Consider the following 21,775-nt stretch of genomic DNA (forward strand, 5'->3'; position numbering starts at 1 on the left):
TCCGACAAAGCGGCCACACACACACATGCACTTGCGTCACCTGAACTCTGCATAATCCCATAATGGAGCAGTTTAATATATGAAATGATCCTGACCATTGGCAGCACATTGGTCCAATTACAGTGTTTACTTTGGTGTTTTTTTCCACAAACTCCTAAATATGATTCAACAGGTCCTGAACTGTCTACAATCAACATTCGTACAAAGAAATGCCCTTGAAGATTTAATCCAATAGGGGTGGATTTGAATTTGGCACCAAAAGTATTGGAATCAATGTCTGAAACCCATTACTACATGAGTTTAATAGTTTAGAGCACTAGATTAAAGCAAGTAAAAACCAAATGTTATTGCTGGATTACGTTATTTCCGGATTTCCAATGAGTATGCAGTCTTAATGCTTTTGTTTACTTATCAAAATCTGTCTGGAGTATCAACTATTGAAATGCTGAAAGATTTGTTTTTTCTTTTTTATGTTTCTTTTGTGAGATATTTTCTGAATTAAACACTTTTATTTTCACAAAAAATAAGTTTTGTAGAAAAATGTTTACGTATAAGTATTGGTTTCATATTGGCATTACCAAAACTCAGATTTTGTTCTGCCACTATTAAAAAATGCCAGCTGAAACCCCGCCCTAAATAACATTCAGGTTTAACTGATAGACTAGTCACAGAAAATGCAGTGGGATCCAAACGCCTGAGACCAGTTTCCCATTCACTGGAGTGTTATGGTTTAGTCAGGGGTGCACAAGTCAGCAACACAGTAAACACAGTAACCACATGTAAATTGCAGGATTATGTAAACAGCTTAGTGACACTGTTTTGTTATGGCGTTCGTCACATAACTGCGTCCATGCACTGTGATGTTTGTTTGCTGGAAGACTCGAACGCAGTCGTCAGGCTTTGTCTGGTTTTTTCCTACCAGAGCACATCAAGAAGGAAAGTATTACTGCGTCAGGCTGCAGCGGCCTGAGACTCATACCAAACACTCACAACTCATGAGGTTGAGGTCCTCTAAGTTCCCTCAGCCAATTTAGCCCATGTCTGTCTTTGGCCTTCTCTGCAATCCACCGAAGCAACGATGCATTCAAATAAAAACAGTGAATGTAACACACTCCCGTTCTATAAGAAACCGACATGACTGAGGGGTTTGCGGGCAGCCTTGAAGGCCCTGAAGGGAGGAATGTGGTTTCATGAGTGTGTGTTTTGCTTGGTTAGGTACTTATACGTTTCTGCGTGTGTCTGTGTATGTGCATATATATGTGTGCGTAGCCACATATGGAAGTGCTTGTCTCATACATTGTTGTTGTTCCAGCCAGGCGGGTACAACAGACGGAGCAGACCCAGAGTGTGTGTGCGTGTGTGCGTGTGCATGTGTGTGTGTTTCCTAAAGGCAAAATCCATGTAGAGAATAACTACGAGTGAGTGTATCCAGAGGATCCCGAACAAAATGTACTCAGTTGTTTGACTTTAATTCTCTACAATGATAACCAATATGAATTGTCTTTTTTATGTTTTGCGACTCCTGGACTTTTGGAAGAGTGATTATCTTAACGCTGCCGCTTCTAAGGATGTCATTTAAACTAAGTGTGCAATTACTGTACATGCATGTTCACACACACTCACACACATAGCTGTGAGGACACTCCTAGACATAATGCATTCCTTAGCCACTTTGTATCTAGAATTTGTCCACATTACAATAGAAAGTCATGTAGACGTCACGCACATTGAGGCGCTCATACTACAGATCAGACTTTGGGTTTCTCTGTTATGACCCCCCCTCGTTTTTTCCTTGCAGACGCACATAATTGGCCCATACCTCTCACTTTCTCCCCTCATAAAACATCTGAGTTGGACTTTCATCGTCATCAGACTCCAAAGGGCGCAGCCCTCTCTCCAGTTTCACTCCTGTTTTGAAATTGATGCAGGGTCCCGAGCGGTTTCTGTCAAAATGGCCACGGCAGTCGAAGCCCAGAGACGTTCCTGATATTAGAGAAAAATAATGTCTTTCACAGTGCGTCAGGTATTCCAAGTGAGTCACAGATGATTGCAGTTTTCCCCTATGACCACTGTATAATAAGGTACATGAACCCCCTTCTTCATCTCCCTCCCTCTGGCTTTCTTTCTCTCTTTGGCAAAATGACCATCATCCAAAATAATATTTGCCATCTGATGAGTACTTGAGATGAGTAGGAATACAGTTTCACACATTTTTTTTTTCTTTTACCTTTTTCAACTGTTTTCTTTTTTTCCCCTTTTTACTTGTATTTCGTTGAACTTGACTTTTTGACATGTGCACCCCACCCTTCCTCCCCCTCGTTGCATTTTTTTTATACGTGTGTAAAACAACAGTGGGGCTTGAACGTTTCCCTGGGTGGTCTCCCTTGTATTCTGAGATCCTTTCGACTCTCTAAGGGTTTTCATTTGAGAGGGTAGCGGTTCGCTGCCACAGCTAGCCTGCAGCACACAGCCTTACTTCCCTTTGCTTGTTTCAGTTTGATGTTTATTAACCATTTCAAGGCTGGTTTGTGTGTTTATAACCAATAGGTTTCAACAATGGCAGCCAATATTTAAACATTTTTCTGGACAGGCAATCAAAACCTTTTTATTTATGAAATAAAAACAGATCTTGTGCTTCTAACAAGTCACCACAAGCGTTTTCAGTTGCTCCTCTGCCAATGCTGGAAGTTCAGAAGGCTTTAAAATCAACTTGCTCTGTTCTAGTTGCAAATGATTCAGACCTAAAATTTCCACATCATTATCACAGTTTACAGCTTGACAGTTGATTGAAGTGAAATTCGATAACCATGCTGGTTTTCTGTTTGGCAGGAGAGTGGTGTGCGATTCTGAAACCGTCCAGCAGGGAGCACTCTTGGCACATACACTTGATGGATAATTGAAGGCTCTCTCAAAGGCTTACCTACTAAAGTGTCAGAGATTTATTATTAGAGAAGAGTATCAGATGAAATTAAATTATGGTAATAATTTAAAGTAACAGTTTTATAAATAATCTCAAACTTGTCTTGGCTATAAAGCCTTAATTTGATTGACAAGATTTCACAAGATTTGAATCCAATGTTGTCTTTGACTCCCAAAGGTATTGAGATCATTTTCCTAAGAGTACGCTTTTGTTTATTTATCCGAGTGTTGCTGAGGTTCTATGAATACAGTTGTCCATTTTACTACTATCCAGAAAAATTCAATCCCAAACATCAACATCCAGCAGGCCCATAAAAACTGTTTGTCTCTTCTGTCCGTCCGTCCCTCATTAAAACAAAATGAAACACCATCGGCGTCCAAGTGGCAAACACAGACCACCAGTGACCATCGAGCCACACACAGACGCACAAAGATGCAAACGGTGCTATTTCTGAGAGACACAAAACCCTGCTCAGATGACGTGTTGAAAAGTGAATCGATGCCACATCGGTGATTTTATGTAAGACTTTTTTTTTTCAGCGAGTCTGTCCCTCTTCCTCTCTCTCTTTCTCTCTCTCTGACTGGGTTTTTGACAGTTTGGAAAGTTTGAAGTCATGGGTTTTAATCAGGGCCTTGCGGCCGGGCTGAGAGCATGGCGTGGCGTGGTATGATGGCTCAGTTTAAAGATGTGGGTCTGGTTCAGGGCCAAGCCTGGGTGGCACTGCTAGAAAGAGAGAGGGGCTGGTGAGAAAGAGAGAGACTGAGGGAGACAGAGAGATAGAAAGAGAGAGAGAGAGATGGGGGAGAGAATCTACTCTCACTACTCCCACAGCATACACCAGGGTTGGCCACAGACCCCCAAAGGCCTGAGTTGGCTGCATTAATGACAGCTGATTATGTGTGGGCATGCGTGTCTGTGTAAGGTGTGGACTCGGGTGTACACAGACTTTCACACAAACACAAAGTTTGATCAGTGTGGGGAAGTGTGTCGAAGAGATGAATTAATCTAAATCATCCTGCGGTTTTTAGCCTCACCAGTTTTACATCAGGTCCTGCTGCTAATGTGTGTGTATGTGGCAAATACTTTTACTCCTACTGTGGCAATCATGACTTGATGAACCATGATGATTTTTAAACATTATTTTCTATTAAAACAAATGGAAAGCAAAGCATGAATAAAATTAACAAACTGGAGTAAACGGGTTTAGAGGATTATCAGTGGATGCTTTTTTTTTTCAAATGCGTTTTCACTTTTCTCTCTTTACCAAAATAAAATCCTTTTTGTACATTTTTCTTTGGGGGAAAAATGTTATTATACAGTTACTCAGCATGTGTCTGACCCTGCGAGAACTCGCGAGCACTCGGAGATTGAATTCATTGCCATATTGTTGCACTCTTTCGCTGCAATCCATCCCGTTTGTCCTGACCAAACGACACATCAGTGAGGTTCTTGAGCAGGTTGGGCCGCCCTCTCACCTCTCAGAAAAAAGATCTGTTTGACTTCAGTGCACATCTGGCTATAACCCAACAATTTGCTGTCCAGACTAACAGAGGTCCCCCCCCCCCAAAAAAAAAATGTTGGCAGGGTTTCTCTGTGTTTCAAAAAAGAGAGTTCTGTGCAAGTCCAGAAGAGTATTAATAAAACGCAGTGATCTGCATGAGATTGCACAGACAGTTCACCAGGTGAGTTGTGAGCGGGCACGGGGCTTGCAGAGAGCATGACGGAGCAGTGTTTATTTTAATTTCTGGGTCTCCAGGTGGCGAGGGTTAGGGGATATCGCTGCTTTAAACAACCTGTACGCATTGTGAGGAGTTAAGGTTCACTATTCCCAAATATTTGCTTTATTTAAACATGAAAGTGTTTTTAGATTTTTATATCATCAACCAATAAGTGGTTTTGGGTTAAAAATGTTCACTTTTGTGTTCCAAAGATATCACATTTGATCTAGTTCAGGATTGTTAATCATTTTGCTACTTTTTTTGTTCATGGTTTATTGAAGGTTTTTTTTTTTTTTTTTACACATAAATTAATAGAAGATGCAAGATCGGACAATGAGGGAACCATTTATCCGTTTACAAGAATGACAACAGCACATACATACAAACAAGAAAGAAAATAAAAAATAATAATAATGAAAATAAAAATAAATAAATAGATAAATAAAAGCAGGGTTGGGGGTCAGGGGGGTCACACATAGTATATACATCAAAGCACATGTACCAGAGCAGTTACATGACGAAGTTCAAAGTCATCGGCAACAAAGTAGATGTACAGTAAACTCACACACTCTCAGATTTCATTAAATGTGGATACAGAACCTCTCTTTAAGTGTCGAATCTTTTCGAGTTTTGAAAACATGAATATATCTCTAATCCGCAATGAATGTGATGGCGGGTGTTGTGATTTCCACTGTCATTTTGCTACTTTTATTTGTCACCTGTGTCATCATCGTATTTCAGTCATCTTAAATCATGGCGGTTATACTCTGTATATCTTGTTTTGTTTTGGCAATATGCTAGCCAGGATTAGATTACTGGAGGTGGGACCAATAAAAATGAGAAAAATTCCCCAGATGCCTCAGGTCGTATGTGATATATGCAGAGGTTAAGTGAATGTAGTGGTTGTTGTGTCTTAATCTCAGAGAAGTTAATGCATATGTGCGTGAGTGTGTGTGTAATTGTGTGTGTGTTCGTGCCAGGGCCACATTAGAGAAGCCTTTCAAGTCTTGTCGACCTCCTCCTACTCCTCTGCATAGTGCTTGTGTTGTGGTCTGCTCGGCAACCTCCCAGATCCCCTGCGAACTGTGTGTGTGTGTGTGTGCGCGTGTGTGTGTGTGTGTGCGCCCATATATGATATTGTAGGGTTATTCCCAGTGCGTGGGATCCCCCAATATCCTGCTGGATTTCTCCTTTTGTATCACCATCCCTGTTCCCGCCGCCTCTCCTCTCATATCAATGTCTCTCTTTGTGATTAATATAATAGAGATGTATAAAAATTATGAGTACTGTCATCTTTGATTGTGTGTGACTCAGTTTAGTAGTCACCTCCATGCTGCTGTGAAAAGTCTGCAGCTCTGCCCCTGTAATGTAGTCGATGACAAACGTGGGGCCTGGTCCCATCTTCCCGTCTACACACACACACACACACACACACACATGCAGCTCTTTGATAACTACGCCAATCGCTCCGAGCTTGCGCTAACACATTTCAGCACACTAGCACTCATTGTGAATTGGGTTGAGAATAAAAGGTTAGCTCGGGCTTTGATCCTTACCAAACAGCACACACACGCTCATTTCGCTGTGACACACCACGCCATTGTGCTTCATGTGCCAGCCGATGGAAAGCAGAAGACAGCGTGCATCCCTTATATGTCGTCTGTATCTTTAAAGCTCTTCCCTCCACAGGCTCGATAGTTGCCGCCTACTGTGAAATAATACAAGATGTTTAAACTAATGAAAGTCTCAGCGGTGTATCAGCCTTCATTAAGACTATGTTTTCTTTATTCCACAAACACATCAGCCCATTACTCTCACTTGAACTATTTCACTCTCCTATATAAGTCCATAAAAACAATAATGATGCTTATAGTGGTGAACCAGAGCCTCATGCACAGAAAACATGATAATAAAACTGTTAATTAGCCACAATACAGTAGACAGTCGCAGTGTAATTACTGGCTTACTTGTTCTTATTTATGACTCATCTCTGTATTTGAAGGAGCTCGGTGTAGGTGCAGATAAAGGTGGGAATGAATAAGAATATCCTGTCAAAATATAAGCGCATATACTGTACAGTAGTGTTACTTATTTTTACTGAAGCTACAAGCAAACGTTGCTGAGTTACATAAATAAAGCAATGCAAAAAAAAGATGTTAAAACAGACTAAGGTTTTACAGTAGTTTTATACTGTAGATTAGATTATATTAAAACGTATACTTTTCATGACAGAGTTATGTATAAAAGGAACAGATTTTATGCGTAATATAATCAACTGTTGTGAATTGTTAGGCATTATATAACATAAAATTGTAGAGTAATTAATTAACTAGTGGAATGACAGAGAGTCAACAACTGTTCTTAAAGGGACAACGAGGAGTTTTGGAAAGCAAAGTGTTTTCACACTACATATCCCATTAGCCTCCACTTGCACGGTGAAATTCTTGGACCGGCGCAAGACGGATGAAAGCGAAAACATTTGCTAAGAATGTTTTTATTAATCAAGAATGAAAGTTGGAGGTTCGAAGACGATCAGATACCGTCGTAGTTCCGACCATAAACGGCGATTTGGCGGCGTTATTCCCATGACCCGCCACCGGGCAGTGTCCAGGAAACTGAAAGTAGGAAATGCTGGGTGAGCCGACCACTAAATAATAATATCAAAATAACTATAAAGACAAAACGATATATTTATCGAAAATGGACCCATTAACAAATGTGGGTAACGTAGATTCATCCACATTAATATGAGACTCTTTTATAACCAAAAGCTTTAAATTAAATGTTTTACAGGCTCATAGGTGACAAACTCAATTATGTAAATATTTGTTGGTTTTCTTAGTTGTTTCTGTTAATAAAATTAATTTTGGATGTATAGAAAAAAACAAGATACAAATTCACACAAATTCCAACAAAAGCTGATCTAACACCATCGCTCCTTTGAACACCACAGCTTCATCAGTATTGGTCAGGGTTGTGTCAACGCAACGTGACTTTACTTAATAAGAAACTGCCTGAACAAGTAAAGACACAATGATCTTGAAGCACAAGAGAAGCAGGCCAATCAGTGAATCTGAGGGAATCGGTGTTTCAGCGACTGATCAGACTGTGAAGTCGACCGCTCAGTGGAGGAAAATCATTACTCAGGATGAAACTGTGAGATTAAACTTTACCAAAGGCCACGAAAAGAGTCCTGGTGAATACTGGCAGCTCATGGTTTGGTCAGGTGTAAACAAAATACATTTGTTTGGATCAGATGGTGTCCAGCATGTTTGGTGTGGATCTGGCCAGGATCATCACAGTGACTGGTCAGTGCTGACTGTCAAGCATGGAGGTGGGAGTGTGAGAGATGTGGCTACATGAGTGCAAAGATGTTGAAGAGATGACTGGACTGTATGAATTAAAGTGTGTGAGTTGAAAAAATCACCTGTGAAGAAAATCTCTCTGGTACCATCCACGGCACAAGAGGAGAGAGCATCAAAAATAAAGTCAGATATATAAAATTTGGAGAGATAAAGGCAGGGCTGCCTCTGATTAGGCTTGTATGTCTTTTGTTGCATTTGGTTCTTTAATGTGAAACTCTGATTACAGTTTAATTAGCAAAATGTTTCTCAAATTAATGGTCTTTGTTCCTCTTGGAAAATGGCCAGAAAAAAAATACATTTTAGAATATTTAGTATGGTTAGTACAGTATCAGCCACTTAGCGACATAATACTAAAAAGCCACATATACAGTACTGTATGTGTATATGCCTCCACTTGTATGTGTGTGTGTAGATGTGCATATGGATTTGCACAGACTTTTACACATTTGTGTGTATGTGTCTGTCTCTGTGAGTTTTTATGTGTGTCCATATGCATTTACAAACACCTTTACACATCTTGGTGTGTGCGCCTGACTGTGCACTCATGTTTCTATCTCCACACCATGAATCTGTGTGTGTGCACATACCTGCCAGGCTGTGCTGAATTGACTGGGCCTGGTCAGCATGGGGAAGCAGCCAGGAGAAGATTGAGGCAGCCAGAAGCGGTGGCCCTCGGCTACCGAGGATATCATTACCCCGGGTGTGTAGCCGGCCAAAACGGGAGCCCCCAAGCGGAGTTTCATCAAGGTGGACCCCCTGTCTGTGGAGAGGGGGAGGATACCGGTTAACCTGTTGTCCTGCAGCGAGGAGCGGTATTAAGCAGCAGGTGGAAAGAGAAAGCATCCCGTGACTGGAATGAGGTGGAAACAAGAAAGTGTGCAGATACTTGCAGGGTAGCAGTCAGACACACTCAAACTGTGGAAGATTGTCTCTCTTGAATTCCCCTTCCCCTGCTTTCTTTTGCAACTCCACGGGGACACCCTGTAGTGTCTCCGTGTGTGTTTGCATGTACATTTTACATAAAGTTCTGTATTATCTCTTCTAACCCATGAGCCCTATCTCCCAGTATCATTTACCACAGTGTAGCTCGCGCTTTAACTTCGAGCCCACGCAGAAATGTATCTGAAAATTTCCATTCAAAGGAAATTGCTGGGATATTTTTGGTGCGTGACCATGACAGAACAACTTGATGCATGGCCACTGGCAACGACATCAGCAGTATCTCCGTACGGGAATTGGACCGTCTCCCCTTTAGTGAGGTAACCCATAGGCCATGAATCATGCTGCCTTGCTCCATAGTCCTGTGGTCCCGGGGGTTGACAGTTTGACCGCTCCTCAATGTGGTCTCTCTCCTCTACTCACGCTCCTCCCATCCCCGTCACCACACATTCCAACCACCGGACTGGTCACATGAGGTCAAGAAAATAGGATGGAGCCGAACAGAATAGCAGTTGTGTGTATTGTATCTACACAACGTTGGTAAGCTCCACTTTCCACACTCTCCACTTTCCACTTGCTTGTTCTGCATCTGAAGATTTCGTGACCACAGTTTGTGGAGGGGTGGGTGGGGGGGAAGTCATGGAGAGATGACAAAGGAAAACATCACCTGAGAGAAACGTAGCTTTGCAAACAAGCATAAAGAGGGACACAAAAGTGTTTGAAAGAAGGCTGTCCCTGTGTGTGAGTGTGCGTGTGTGTGTTTGCAGCTTGTCTGTTTTGGCAGCTCAGACATGCAGCTAGTCTGGCAGTCTGCCTGTCTGGTCCTCTCTGGTCTCTCTCCTCCACACTGGTGGGTCACTGGTGTTTGGATCACTACAGTTGGCTGTTAACCACCAACTTGGACCGAGCCTCGCCGCCATGTGTTTGATTCAGCTCAGTCATTTATTATGTACACACTATGAAAATTAAAGTCATATATCAAAACTTGACTTGGAAGTGAAAAAGCAAAAGAGAACACGGAGACAGAGCGAGAGAACGAGGTACTGGGGAGGCTGAAACAATATGGTAAAATAATGACAGAAGTTATTGTAGTAATAATAATCATTGTAAAATCACTGGAGTGTTTCACCAATTAGAATCATGTTGGTTGCTTTCAAAGCCCCAGTATGTAACTTATTTGGCTTTTTATTAGTGAAAATCAAATATTGCTTTCATAAATACGTATTCTACTGAAGTGGAATCACACCCGCATACAAATGAAAGCTTTCTGGTACCTTAGAATGAGTTGTTACAAGTCGTTACAAATACATAAGTGGGCGACGCACCGAACCGAGGCGGCCATGTTGCATCACCATTTTTTACGTTGAGTGGCAGCGTGACCGTAGGTAACCACGGAAACTCATCGGAGCTGTCGGCTCGGCCTGTTAAAACTGTCACCACTGTGTAGTGTGAGGAAGGACGGAGGCACTGATGTTGCATTCAGGTGCAGTCAGGCAGACGGCCGTCGGCAAACCAACCGGATGTCATTTTACTCCACGAGAGAAAGACGGTAAAACGTGGGTCAGGTAAACAATAGGCTACGACATCACCATGACAACATATTGTCACGCCTGTATTGTTTTGCCTCGTGCTGGCGGACCACTTGTTTACATAGACGCTTGTTTATCCTGTTACATGCAGCGTCTGTTGTCTGTCTGACGTCTGCCCGATTTCACGTGAATGCAACATCAAGAATACGTTCAGATATGCAACCGCACCGGTAGATGGGAGGAATTCCTACATATTATACCTTTAAAAATGCCACTCTTACATTGACTGCAGTTGTTCCCATGAGAGCAGAATTGAAAATGGTCTAGAAAATTCAGTTTTTGAGATAAAATTCAGATATGATGGAAATGGAAACTAGCGGCTCCGCTAAATCTGGTGCAGCCATCTTTTTATTTTCTCAATAATTAATGTCACTGCACACTGTCCTTTTTAAATAAATAAATAATAAATATTTGCCAAACTTCATCAACCACAGCTCCAAAATATTCTCAGTTTTTTCAGGAAGATTGAAAATGTATTTAGCAGGAATTGGATGATATACAGTTTACAGTACTGTTTACAGTCAGTTTTCATGCACTGTAGGCTTAATCTTTGATCAATCAAAAATCAACAAGTTTTGTGGAGGACAGTCTGAAGATGCTCTGTAGCAAGTTTGACAATTGAGCAAAAATTGTGGGAGGAGATTTTAAGGGTTTTATAAGTTTTACAGTTATTGAAACTGTAGCTTGTACCGTTGCTTTGGTAGGAATTTTTAAAGCTTTTAAATTTAAACGCTTATGTCCCCCCGGAGTTGAGTAAATCTGGCATGGGGTTGGACGCTTCTGTAAAGTTTGGTGAGTTTTCGCCCATGGGAAGTATGATGAGAAGAAGAAAGAAGAAGAATTCCTAGGAATACAATAGTGTCCTGGCAGCTTAGCTTCCAGACCCTAATAATAATAGTAAAATCACTGGAGTGATTCACCAATTAGAATCATATTGGTTGCTTTTAAAGAGCACCAGTGAGTTCATCAAAAGCTTAGGCAAGAGATAAATGGACAGTTCATCCAGTGCAAGAGAGGCCCTTGAGCGAGTGGTTTCCACGGCGCCCCGGGCCATACTCCAACTGAGTTAAACACACCCCGACGTGTGTGCTTGTGTGACTCTGTGTGTGTGTGTGTGTGTGTGTGAGAGAGAGAGGCATGACACGTCTGAGGGTGTGATGTAGTCACTTCCTCCCACCGGACTGAGCGACTGTTGTCAGCTTGACCCTGCGCCAGTTAACCCCTCGCCACCCCTGGCACCGTGGGTGAGGGGGGAGAGAAAGACAGATTGTATTTGTGTGCATAGTGTGTGTTGGCCTGGACCACAGGTGTCTGGCCGCGGTGTCACGGTGTTAAGAGGTCTTCAAAAAGCCCCCCCCCCCCGACTCTAAGCATCTGTTTCAGGAAGGGAGGGAGCAGCAGAAAAGAGGAGGAGAGGTTGGCGAGGGTTAGTAATACATACCCCAAGGGGTGTGTGTGTCGGGGGGGTGGGGGGTCAGTGAGGCAGTAGCTGACAAGCAGGTGCCTATGTTGACAGTAACCCTTCATACTTGAACCCCAAACACACATACCACACACACTTACAATGAATCCTGGCGAGTGGCGTGTAATTGCAGAGCCTGATTGGGGGGAATGCAGAGGGAATCCCCTTCTGAACACACACACACACACACACACACACACACACACACACACATAGCTGGTTCTCTTTGGATGGGGTCAAAGGTGAAAGAAAGAGGAGAGCGCACACAACTCTGACTTTTCCCGCTGACTGTGTGTATGTGTGTGTCTGTGTGTGCGTCCCATGTGCGTGCATGATGAGTGAGTCTCTGCACACATGGGGACCATGTGAACTCATGCTTCAGCTGCAACGCGGAAATGGGCACGGGTTTGTTTCCTGCGAATTTTCTTTTCCCAAGACGATGTATACTTTATGTACATAAGCAACAGTAATGGAAATTCTGCAGTGGTTGGGCTTCACTTTTTTTTTTTTTTTTTGGTGTGTGTGTGTGTGTGTTTGTAAATGAAACCCATTTGGACCAAATGTTTGTTAGTCAGGTGTACCAGTTCATGTCTGGGAATGATTACTTTGGTAAGCAGGGGGGGAAGGCGGCACACAGCAGGAGGTGGAGGAAAATTGGAACAGCTGTTGATTAACATGAGTGCTTTCTCTCTTTGTTTTTTTTTTTACTCTCTCAGTAGAGGAGGAGGAGGAAGATGAGGAGATGATGGAGGCGAAGCCGGGCCCCGAATCAGAGCAGCAGGATGAGGACGACAACAGGGAAAACAAAGATGGTAAATCTAATGACTATTGGAAATGTAAAAACTCTAATGGCTGACTTCTGTCAATCACCTCATAAGTTATGTCTAAGTTTTCTTAAAGGGACATTGTGTAACTTCTCCTGTTATCTATTCACGAAAATCGAAATTTGGTTCAAAAGTCTGTTTTACATTAATCAGTAATGCCCCCCATCAACAAACTGAAGTGTTCCTTTCAGCTCTGAATTAGCTGTTCATATCATTCATATCTCCATGGAGCGGGTAAGCTCGGTGCTGGCTGCCATGTGGTGTCGCCATGTTTTTACGTTCAGTGGCAGCGTGACGGTAGGAAACCACGGAAACTCAGCGGAGACACCGGAGCTGTCGGCTCAGGTCGAGGTGGCGTCTGTGAAAAGTCACCGCGGTAACGCAGTGAGGAGGAATGGAGCGTTACAGTGATTCTGCATTCACCTGCAGTCGGGCAGACGGCCGTCACTAACAAACCAGATGTCATTTTAGTCACAGAAGTCGAGAGAAAGCCGGTAAAACGTGGGTCAGGTAAACAATACCACATCGCCATGACAACATATTGTCACGTGTATAGTTTTGCCTCGTGCTGACGGACCACTTGTTTACATAGATGCTTGTTTATCCTGTTACCTGCAGCGGCTGTCGTCCGTCTGCCGTCTGCCCAATTTCACGTGAATGCAGCATGAAAAATACGATTGAGTTGCTTGCGATATACAACCGTGCAACGCTAGATGGGAGTAATTCCTACACAATGTCCATTTAACTTCATGGATGTTTCCTGCACATAAATTAACTTGACGTATGAGGCAGTTCAAGCCTGGGTCACCAGAGGCATCCTCATTCCTCATCCCTGACTCCTCTCATTCCCTCCACTTCTCACACTTTGCTGTCACGAAACACGGCGACTCATGTGTGACACCCGCTGCCAGTCAGTGGGTGTATCAGATGGGAGGGTGGGGGTAGGTTACACTGGGGGTTAAGGCGGGTCCGGCATTATCAGCGCCGTGGCATGTGAGGGTCAGCACTGATTAAAAACCTGTCACTTGACCCCTCGACCACACTTCAAAGTAGAGAGAGGAAAAGAGAAGGAAGTGGTTGTGTGTGAGTGTGTGTGTATGTGTGTGTGTGTGGGGGGGGGGGGGGGGGTGTTCATGCACATGTGTGTGTGTGAGGAGGTTTCACATAGTAAATAATCAGAAAACGACAAACAGGTTTTGAGTGAAGTAAAAAACAACATGATGGATATACACTACAGATGATACATATTCATATTCAACCACAGAAACACATCAGTGGCTGCACTGTAGTCTGAGCCAAACACACACACATAGAGACATGTACACACACACACACACACACTCATAAACACACAGTCATACGTCTCCACTCCATCCTGGCCTATTAGAAGGTCTGGCCTTTGATCTCTGCCACTCGATTCACTGGGTCTTTTCTGACAACTCGTAAGAAATACAAAGGGATGGGGGGTGGATCAAAGTCAAGAGGCAGGGTAAAGGTCGATATATGTGTGTCTGTGCATGTTTGTGTGTGTGTAAAATCGCGTGTGTGCTCGGTGACAGTGACTTCAAAACCCGGACGCCGTGCTGTGCAGCCATTACGTTCAAAGGGAGGCGGGTCGCTCAGAGGGCTTTGTTTTTCTCTTGTTTATGAAGTTCCTACTGTAGGCTTTTATTAGAAAAGATGCATTAGGAACTGTTTGTAGTTTATTATGTCCTGGATGTGATTCTGGTTTTGATAGAGATGAAATGAATGTTAATCTGACATCATGTACAGTACTCATTGCTCTCTGTTGAAGTATTAGACATGATGACAGTAAGGCGGTGGGTCTCAAGAGAATATTTGTCCAAGTCCAAAGTCACATCTCTTTTATTAGATTTTAAATAAGGTCATACATTTTTCTATAAATGCCTAAAAATAATGGATGTTTTGTGTTGTGTTACACTGGAATTTTAGGAATCAGGAAAGAGAACCTTTCTTTTTTTTTTTTTTTCCTACAGATGTCAAACTCTAATATTTTTAACTAATGACATTTTGCTGTATGGTCTATGGTAAATCTGCTGCATGTTTAAATATTCAAAATGTTACTGTGGTATTGAAACTTGATTATATATTAAAATGGCCAAAACTGATAAATTAGCTGATCAGATGAAATCTTTAGACCACTTTTTGGTCAATTAATCCAGCAAATTACCAGATGTCAATCTAGCAACAAATTGTAAGTATTTTCTTTTCTTTCTCTGTCTCATTTTGGTTAGGGTTGTGACTTTTGGAAAAAGAAGCAATAATCTAATATGTCATTATTTAGCTGAGCCCGTAAATAAAAGTTGTTGCACTGGGCATTAGGGTGTGCATATTTGTGCTTGTGTGTTCACGTGTACGTTCCCTCCAACAGGCTCCTTTCCTGTGTTGAGGGAGCTGACGGAAGAGGAGAGGCAACAGATCCTTCACTCCTCTGAGTTTCAGAGTTTCTTTGACTGCAGCATCCGAGTGATGGAGAGAGCTCTGGCTGAGGACAGCGACATCTTCTTCGACTACAGCGGACGGGACCTGGAGGACAAAGAGGGGTGAGCAGGGAGGAGGAGGGAGGAAGGAGGAGGAGAGAGGATGTGTTTGGATGTGTGAGCACATGTGAGTGTTTACTTCCATGCCTGGAACTAAGAAATGTGCTAAGCCTGACTCATGCCCACTGTTTCACTCCAGGGGCCCGGGAGGATCCTTTGTTCTTCAGAATATATGTCTTCCTGCTGATGTCACTCTCTCAGAGGGTGAAAAACTCCTGTGAACTGAAAACCATCACAACCTAAAGAGCATTGTCTTGGCATTTGAAGGGCTGGCTCTGAGCAGAGGTTATAGAAGTGGTGATTGAAGTTGTGAGAGTCATAAGTGCAAAGCTGTTTTGGGATAGAGTGCTGCTGTGATAGATGAATGCTGTTTTCACTGACTCACTTCAACTCTGACCGCTGCAGCCACAGAGGAGCATCAAGCCTGTGGTCAAATAGAGATTATGTCTAAAACAGGCCATGGCCCTGTGCTTAACTTCAGTCCCATTCTTTTTCCATCGCTGTGGTTTCTCTGAATATGTAGCAACATAACCCTCATTTCACTACCATCACTAATTCTCACATAGTGTGGCACACAAAGTAGGTGTCATGAGTATTTTTACTCTGAATAACACTTGAGTTAACAGTTTTCTGTCCTGGCCTACTAGTGAAGATGTGCTAATCCTTCCATCACTGAGGCAACAAGCAGGACTCAGACATAAACAATAACTATGATGGTACTACTGTGCTACCAGGGACATGGTCCTCTTCACTATTTAAGCAAACATATCTATATAAGTCATTAATGATAACGATCTAAATCCAGTTTGAGAAGGAACATTTTTCCCACTGTCTGAAATTACTGACTCACCAGTGTGAGCAGCCAATCAGAGCTCTGACCAACTCCAGCACTGATTCAGCATGTAGGACTGTTTGTTCTCATGTTTGTCCCAAAAAAATAAATAAGGCATTTTAAAGGGGCACTTCACTGATTCAATAATTGACCCTTATGAATTTGAAATAGTCAAAAGATACAGATGGAAAAAACTATGTCCATGAGTTTTAGTTCATAAACTTAAAAAAACTTGGATATTTTGCTTCCCATAATGCAACTTGATAGTGTCTTACATTAAGCCCGGTGGCCCCCAACTAGAGTTACTTTTCCAAATTTAAGAAACCTATTTCAGAACCACAAGGCAGCAAACGTTGCAGTCTATTGTTGCCTCACCCTAAACCTTTAAACTGAATTTCTATTTTCATTCAGCCATTCACCTCTACAGACTGAAGCCATTTTTTTCTTGGAGGTACCTTTTTTTTTTCTTTTTTTTTTTTTCTTTTTAACTCCTGTCCTCAGGTCTGATCCTGAGGTAACCTTTAACCCTTACCTCTGTCACTGTGTTCCTGCAGAGACTTGGGTAGCGGCTCCAGTCTGTCTTTCAGCAGACTCTTCTATGACGAACACTGGTCCAAACATCGTGTTATCACCTGTCTCGACTGGTCTCCTCAGGTGAGACACACCACCTCATATGTTATTCTAAATCCAAAGCTGTAACTCCCTCCTGCATTTTAAGAATAATTTCCCAACAGATACCAGCATCAGTTTAAACAAATTAATTTTTTCTGCTTCTCTTCTTTTGTTTACATGGTTGATTTAAGGTGTCTCTTTTTTTTAATAAACATCCCTCTGTCTCTGTTCTTTCTCTCCCTCAGTACCCTGAGTTGCTGGTTGCCTCCTATAATAATAATGAAGATGCTCCTCATGAACCGGATGGTGTAGCTCTGGTCTGGAACATGAAGTTTAAGAAGGCCACACCTGAGTACATCTTTCACTGTCAGGTACTTGAACTTATCAAACCACTCATATACATCCACATATACCATAGCAAGGAAGTAATTAGGCTTCCCATTTGTTTCTTTCCCGGATGGATTGCAAGTGCACAGAGCTAAATGGTAAAAAAAAATAGAACAGAAGCTCCATTGCCAGATATGTATTTTTCATACTATATCTGGCAACTCAACAGTCAGTACATCCGGTAATCTCTCTACTTTCTGCACTGTAAGGGCAGCATCTTTGTGAGTGAAAAATAATGCGTGAAGCACAAGGGAAATGAAAGGCGGCTCCACATGCACTCGTTTGACCCAGTAGATTGGATTATAGCTGAACACTGCCACGGGAGGCCAGCTTCAGTGGGAGAAACCGAAGCTCTGGTGGGAAAGGAACTCACTGACGAGTGTGATGCTAATGGTAAATGACACTGAGAAAACGGCAGGAGGAGGGAGGGAAGGACGTGAGAAGGGATGGAAGGATTGGGTGTGAGGGCTTCACGGTTCCCAGGAGACAGGCGAGGCCATATAGAGACGTCTTGGTAGTAAAATGATGTGGCCAACCACTTCCTAATCCGAGGCTGCCACATGTGTGTTAGCCCACCCACATGGAGCTGCATTTAATCCCGGCAGCGCTGTTCCCCAATAATTGACAGGTCTACATCCTACAAATCGCTGTTAAGACGGGAATACACCTGTAGGAGTCACAAACAATCACCTCACTGTCTTAGAAAAAGAAATGCAGCCATATATTCTTGCATTAAAGCTTCTTCTCGCCAGAGGAAACTCTCTCTTATTCTCTCTTTTTTTCTCAAATGCACATATTCCTTCAGACCGCACACCGCTCGCAAAAATTTCAATAAGAAGCTTGCCACATATGTCCAGCTCCATAATGGATTTTTAAAGTGCTCCATTCTTTCGCTGCACCATAATTTTTGCTGCTGCTGAAATCCATGTGGTCTTAGGTAGGGATTACAGTTATGCATCTTGTAGCTGCAGGATTCAGTAGTTTTTCCATGTGGGTCTTTGACAGAGTGCGTTCAGTGCATCAGACTTTATTAACAGTGCGGTTGCGGGACATGCTGATCTGTGAATTGTCAGTGTTAAACACGAGACATTTTGGGGAACAAGAATATTTGTGTAAGCAGCTGATAAAATGCTTAGTGCATCAAAAGGGGGGCAATCAGAGCCACAAACGCGCACAACAGAGGTGAAGTGTATTCGAGTTTAAGTGGGAATGCAATGACAAGAACATAATGGAGCGCGGTCGCACCGAAACGTCGGGAAATTTCAATTTGTACCAGAATGAAGCATCGTCATCGTAGTTTGTTTTGATTTTCTGACACGTACAAACCACTTCTGCAAACACAGTCGATTTGTTTTAAGTGAGTGTTTACTGGAAGGATGTGCATTAGATGAAGTGATATCAGATGGAGAAAAGGGAGAAGAAAGACTGAAGGAAAACAGAAAAGAAAAGAAAAGTCCTACCACCCCTCACCCACACCCGCCCCACATCCTCCCCCAATGTTAGTCAGAGTCAATGTGGCCTGGGGCCGTGCCATGGTCTTTTCATGAGGGGAGAAATGAAAGTCAGTGACAGGAAAACAGAAACATAAAAAAAAGAAAGACAGAGTGGGCAGCAAATGAACAGGGATAAACAGTGAAGGATAAAATACAGATGAAATAACTACATGTGAAACCGGAGAAGACATTGGACAGATTGGATTTGGATGGAAGGAGAAGAACGAGTGGATTGCATTACTTTGTGACTCTCTTTTTGTGTGTGTGTGTGTGTGTGTATGTGTGTGCGCGGGGGCCTGCTGCAGACGCAGTTGCGACTCTAGTTAGCTGTGGATCAGATGGCTTTTAATGTGCGAGCATGTTCTGCCGTTTAACCCCCCCCAAACCACAGGGCTGTGTGCCTCTTCCCCTCTCTTCCTCTGGATTCTCATATTTTTGCTTTCCACCATCCACCTCCCGTGCTCAGCTACGGGAACACACGCCGTTTACTGTGCGCATGCGGTTCACGCACACACATATGTACAGTATGTATGGGTTGGGTTGGCCCAGCCCCAGCGGATGGTTTTGTAGCCTCTCAGACTTTTTTTTGTTTCGTTTTTTATTTTTTCTTCCAGACTTGCCCACAGAAGCAGCTTTCATCTGGTGGATGGATGGATAGGTAGATGACTGACTACTGTACTGTATGTGTGTATGCACATGTTTGTGTGTATGTGTGTGTGTGTGTGCTTTGTGCACGTGTGTAAAGCCTGTGGCGTGTGTGTTTGGGAGAGAGCACAGATACAAAAGAATGACAGTGCTGGGCCAGTATTGGAGGGTTGGGGTTTGTGGTTGAGGTCTGGTTCAGCGGGGGCTTTATTGTATAAGGCTATGGCTTATAGAAGGCTTCATGTTACAGATGGGGTTTTGGTGAGGTCAAGCTTCTATATTTCTTGTCTGGCTGTGTGCAGCTCGATAAAGCTTAGCAATGCAAAAAAAACTGCCCTTTTTCCTTCAGAATTTAAAATAATATAAAGATAAAGAAAAGCAGAGTAACCTGCTGATGTGCATTAGATGTCTTAAAGAATATTAAGTGTTTTGTTTTTTGTTTTTTTTACTTTGCAGTGTATAGTTGAGGTTTATGTCTCTGCCGTGCTGGTAGGGAGGGATGTAAATCATTTAAAAGCTGTCACTGGTTTGGTTTTGGGAGGAGTTTTAGTGACATTTAGGGGGCGAATAAAATCTGCTGATCGTGCATAAACACTTTGAGCAACGTGCAGCGGTGTTGTAATATTGCATTGTAACGCAATCGTCACAGACAGCATTTGACAAATTTTTGTCCCATGTGGCGTAAACAAACAGATGGCGCAGAAATCTCATAGCCGTGCGTTCACGTCTTCTCCTGGTTCTCTGTTACATTTCTGCTCTTATTTTACACTTCAATCATTCACTGAATGGCAAACTGTAAAAAGACAATAATTTTATTCTATCTTCTATACTGCAAACACACTAGGGATGTCAAACCTATGGTATGGATTCAGTTTTTCCATTATACAGTTCTTATAATTGAATCCTCTCTTCTTTTCATTTTGTTTTAGTTACGTCCTGTCATGTTGTATTTTTATTCTGATTTATGCCGTGAAATGCACCATAGAGATTGCTCTCTTACTTAAGACATTAAATAAACTGTATCTGTAATTAGACATCATCTAAATGTCCTCCCGTTGTACACGGAAACTCTTTATAGCCGCTTCAAGAACCTGAGGCAGATTCATGACCCCACTTCAGTTGCCATTGATCTGTAATATGGTGAAGGAAGTGTGTGATCCATCAGTGTGTGGGTTGGGTTTTGTACCTCAGGAGAGGGGCTGCTGGTGCTGCGGATTCTGGTACCAGTTGAGCGTGCCTCCCCTCATCACGGCCGTCCCAGCAGTTGAACCCATCATCGCCCTGTCCCAGTTGGGTCCAATCTTGTAACTTCACACCAGCCTCTCAAGTGGGCAAAGTCAGGCCACATTAAAGAGCCCGTTTGACTTAAAACCTCTGCTGAACCCCTGAAACCACACGCCTCCCTGCAACAACCCCCGCCGCTACTGTCATATCCCATTGGACTCAGTCATATTTTTATTAATATCTCTCTGTTTCGTGTCGCTCCGTAAGCCTTTGGCACTTTCCGAAAGGTTGAGTAAGAGAAGCAGAGCAGCCGGGGGGGGAAGAGTAGTGGTGGCGGGGTGGGAGAGAGTTTGAGAGAAAGAACAATACAGCAGCATTATTCACTGGCTCTGTCTGAGTTGGAGCCCACATGAAATTACACAGGAGGATGGAGCAGCATTGTGTTCAAAAGATTAGAAGAGAAATCCTCTAAGTGCTCACTGAGCAGACGAGTTAAGACTGTGTGACTGCGTTTGATTAGTGGCACACGACATAGATGAGGCGTCTACTGGCAAAGATGGATTTTGTAGTGAACTGGATTAGTTTGTACTGTGCTGAAGGTGGATTATGCATCAGTTGACGTACGTCATGAATGAAATGGGGGTGTTTGAATATTATCTGTATTAATATGCTGCGTCACAAGCAGACAATCTCTCCTGGGCAGTTAGGTGTCACCCTGAGAACATCAAATCTATAAAAAAAATGTAGGTTTTAAAGCCCCAGTGTGTAACTTATTTGGCTTTTTATTAGCAAAAATCAAATATTGCTTTCATAAATACGTATTTCACTGAAGTCGAATCACACCCGCATACAAATGAAAGCTTTCTCGTCTGACGTCTGCCCGATTTCACGTGAATGCAACATCAAGAATACGTTCCGATATGCAACCGCACCGCTAGATGGGGGTAATTCCTACACATTATACCTTTAACATTTGAATTTGTGCAGCTTATGATCTAAATCAGTAAATGTTTCTAACTTCCGACTGGAGGTCATTTGACAAAATATTTAAATTAGTAGTGTAATCAAATGTAATTAGAGTATATACTCTAATTACATTTGATTACACTACTAATTTCTTTTAGAACAGAACAGAATAGAATAGAATTGAACTGAACTGAGGGTGGTTGAGTTGATCAACATGAATACATCAGCAGCCAAAGTG

At 42.6% G+C, this 21,775-nt stretch overlaps 1 protein-coding gene across 12 annotated transcripts in view; it reads left to right on the forward strand.

Annotated features, from left to right (window-relative positions):
* The window catches only part of dync1i1a (dynein cytoplasmic 1 intermediate chain 1a), a 58,158-nt gene that overhangs the window by 13,794 nt on the left and 22,589 nt on the right, over positions 1–21,775 (forward strand). For 7 of the 12 annotated variants that reach the window (XM_085792082.1, XM_085792081.1, XM_085792079.1 and 4 more), the window contains 4 exons: positions 12,710–12,805; positions 15,210–15,381; positions 16,765–16,864; positions 17,068–17,193. In XM_085792082.1, the coding sequence (XP_085648208.1) occupies positions 12,710–12,805; positions 15,210–15,381; positions 16,765–16,864; positions 17,068–17,193 (494 nt within the window). The remainder of the gene's footprint in view (positions 1–12,709; positions 12,806–15,209; positions 15,382–16,764; positions 16,865–17,067; positions 17,194–21,775) is intronic. The other 5 variants (XM_085792080.1, XM_085792083.1, XM_085792086.1 and 2 more) reach the window with 1 other exon arrangement.

This window comes from Trachurus japonicus, chromosome 11 (genome assembly GCF_045865225.1).
Source record: "Trachurus japonicus isolate A0001 chromosome 11, Traja_1.0".
Lineage (NCBI taxonomy): Eukaryota > Metazoa > Chordata > Actinopteri > Carangiformes > Carangidae > Trachurus > Trachurus japonicus.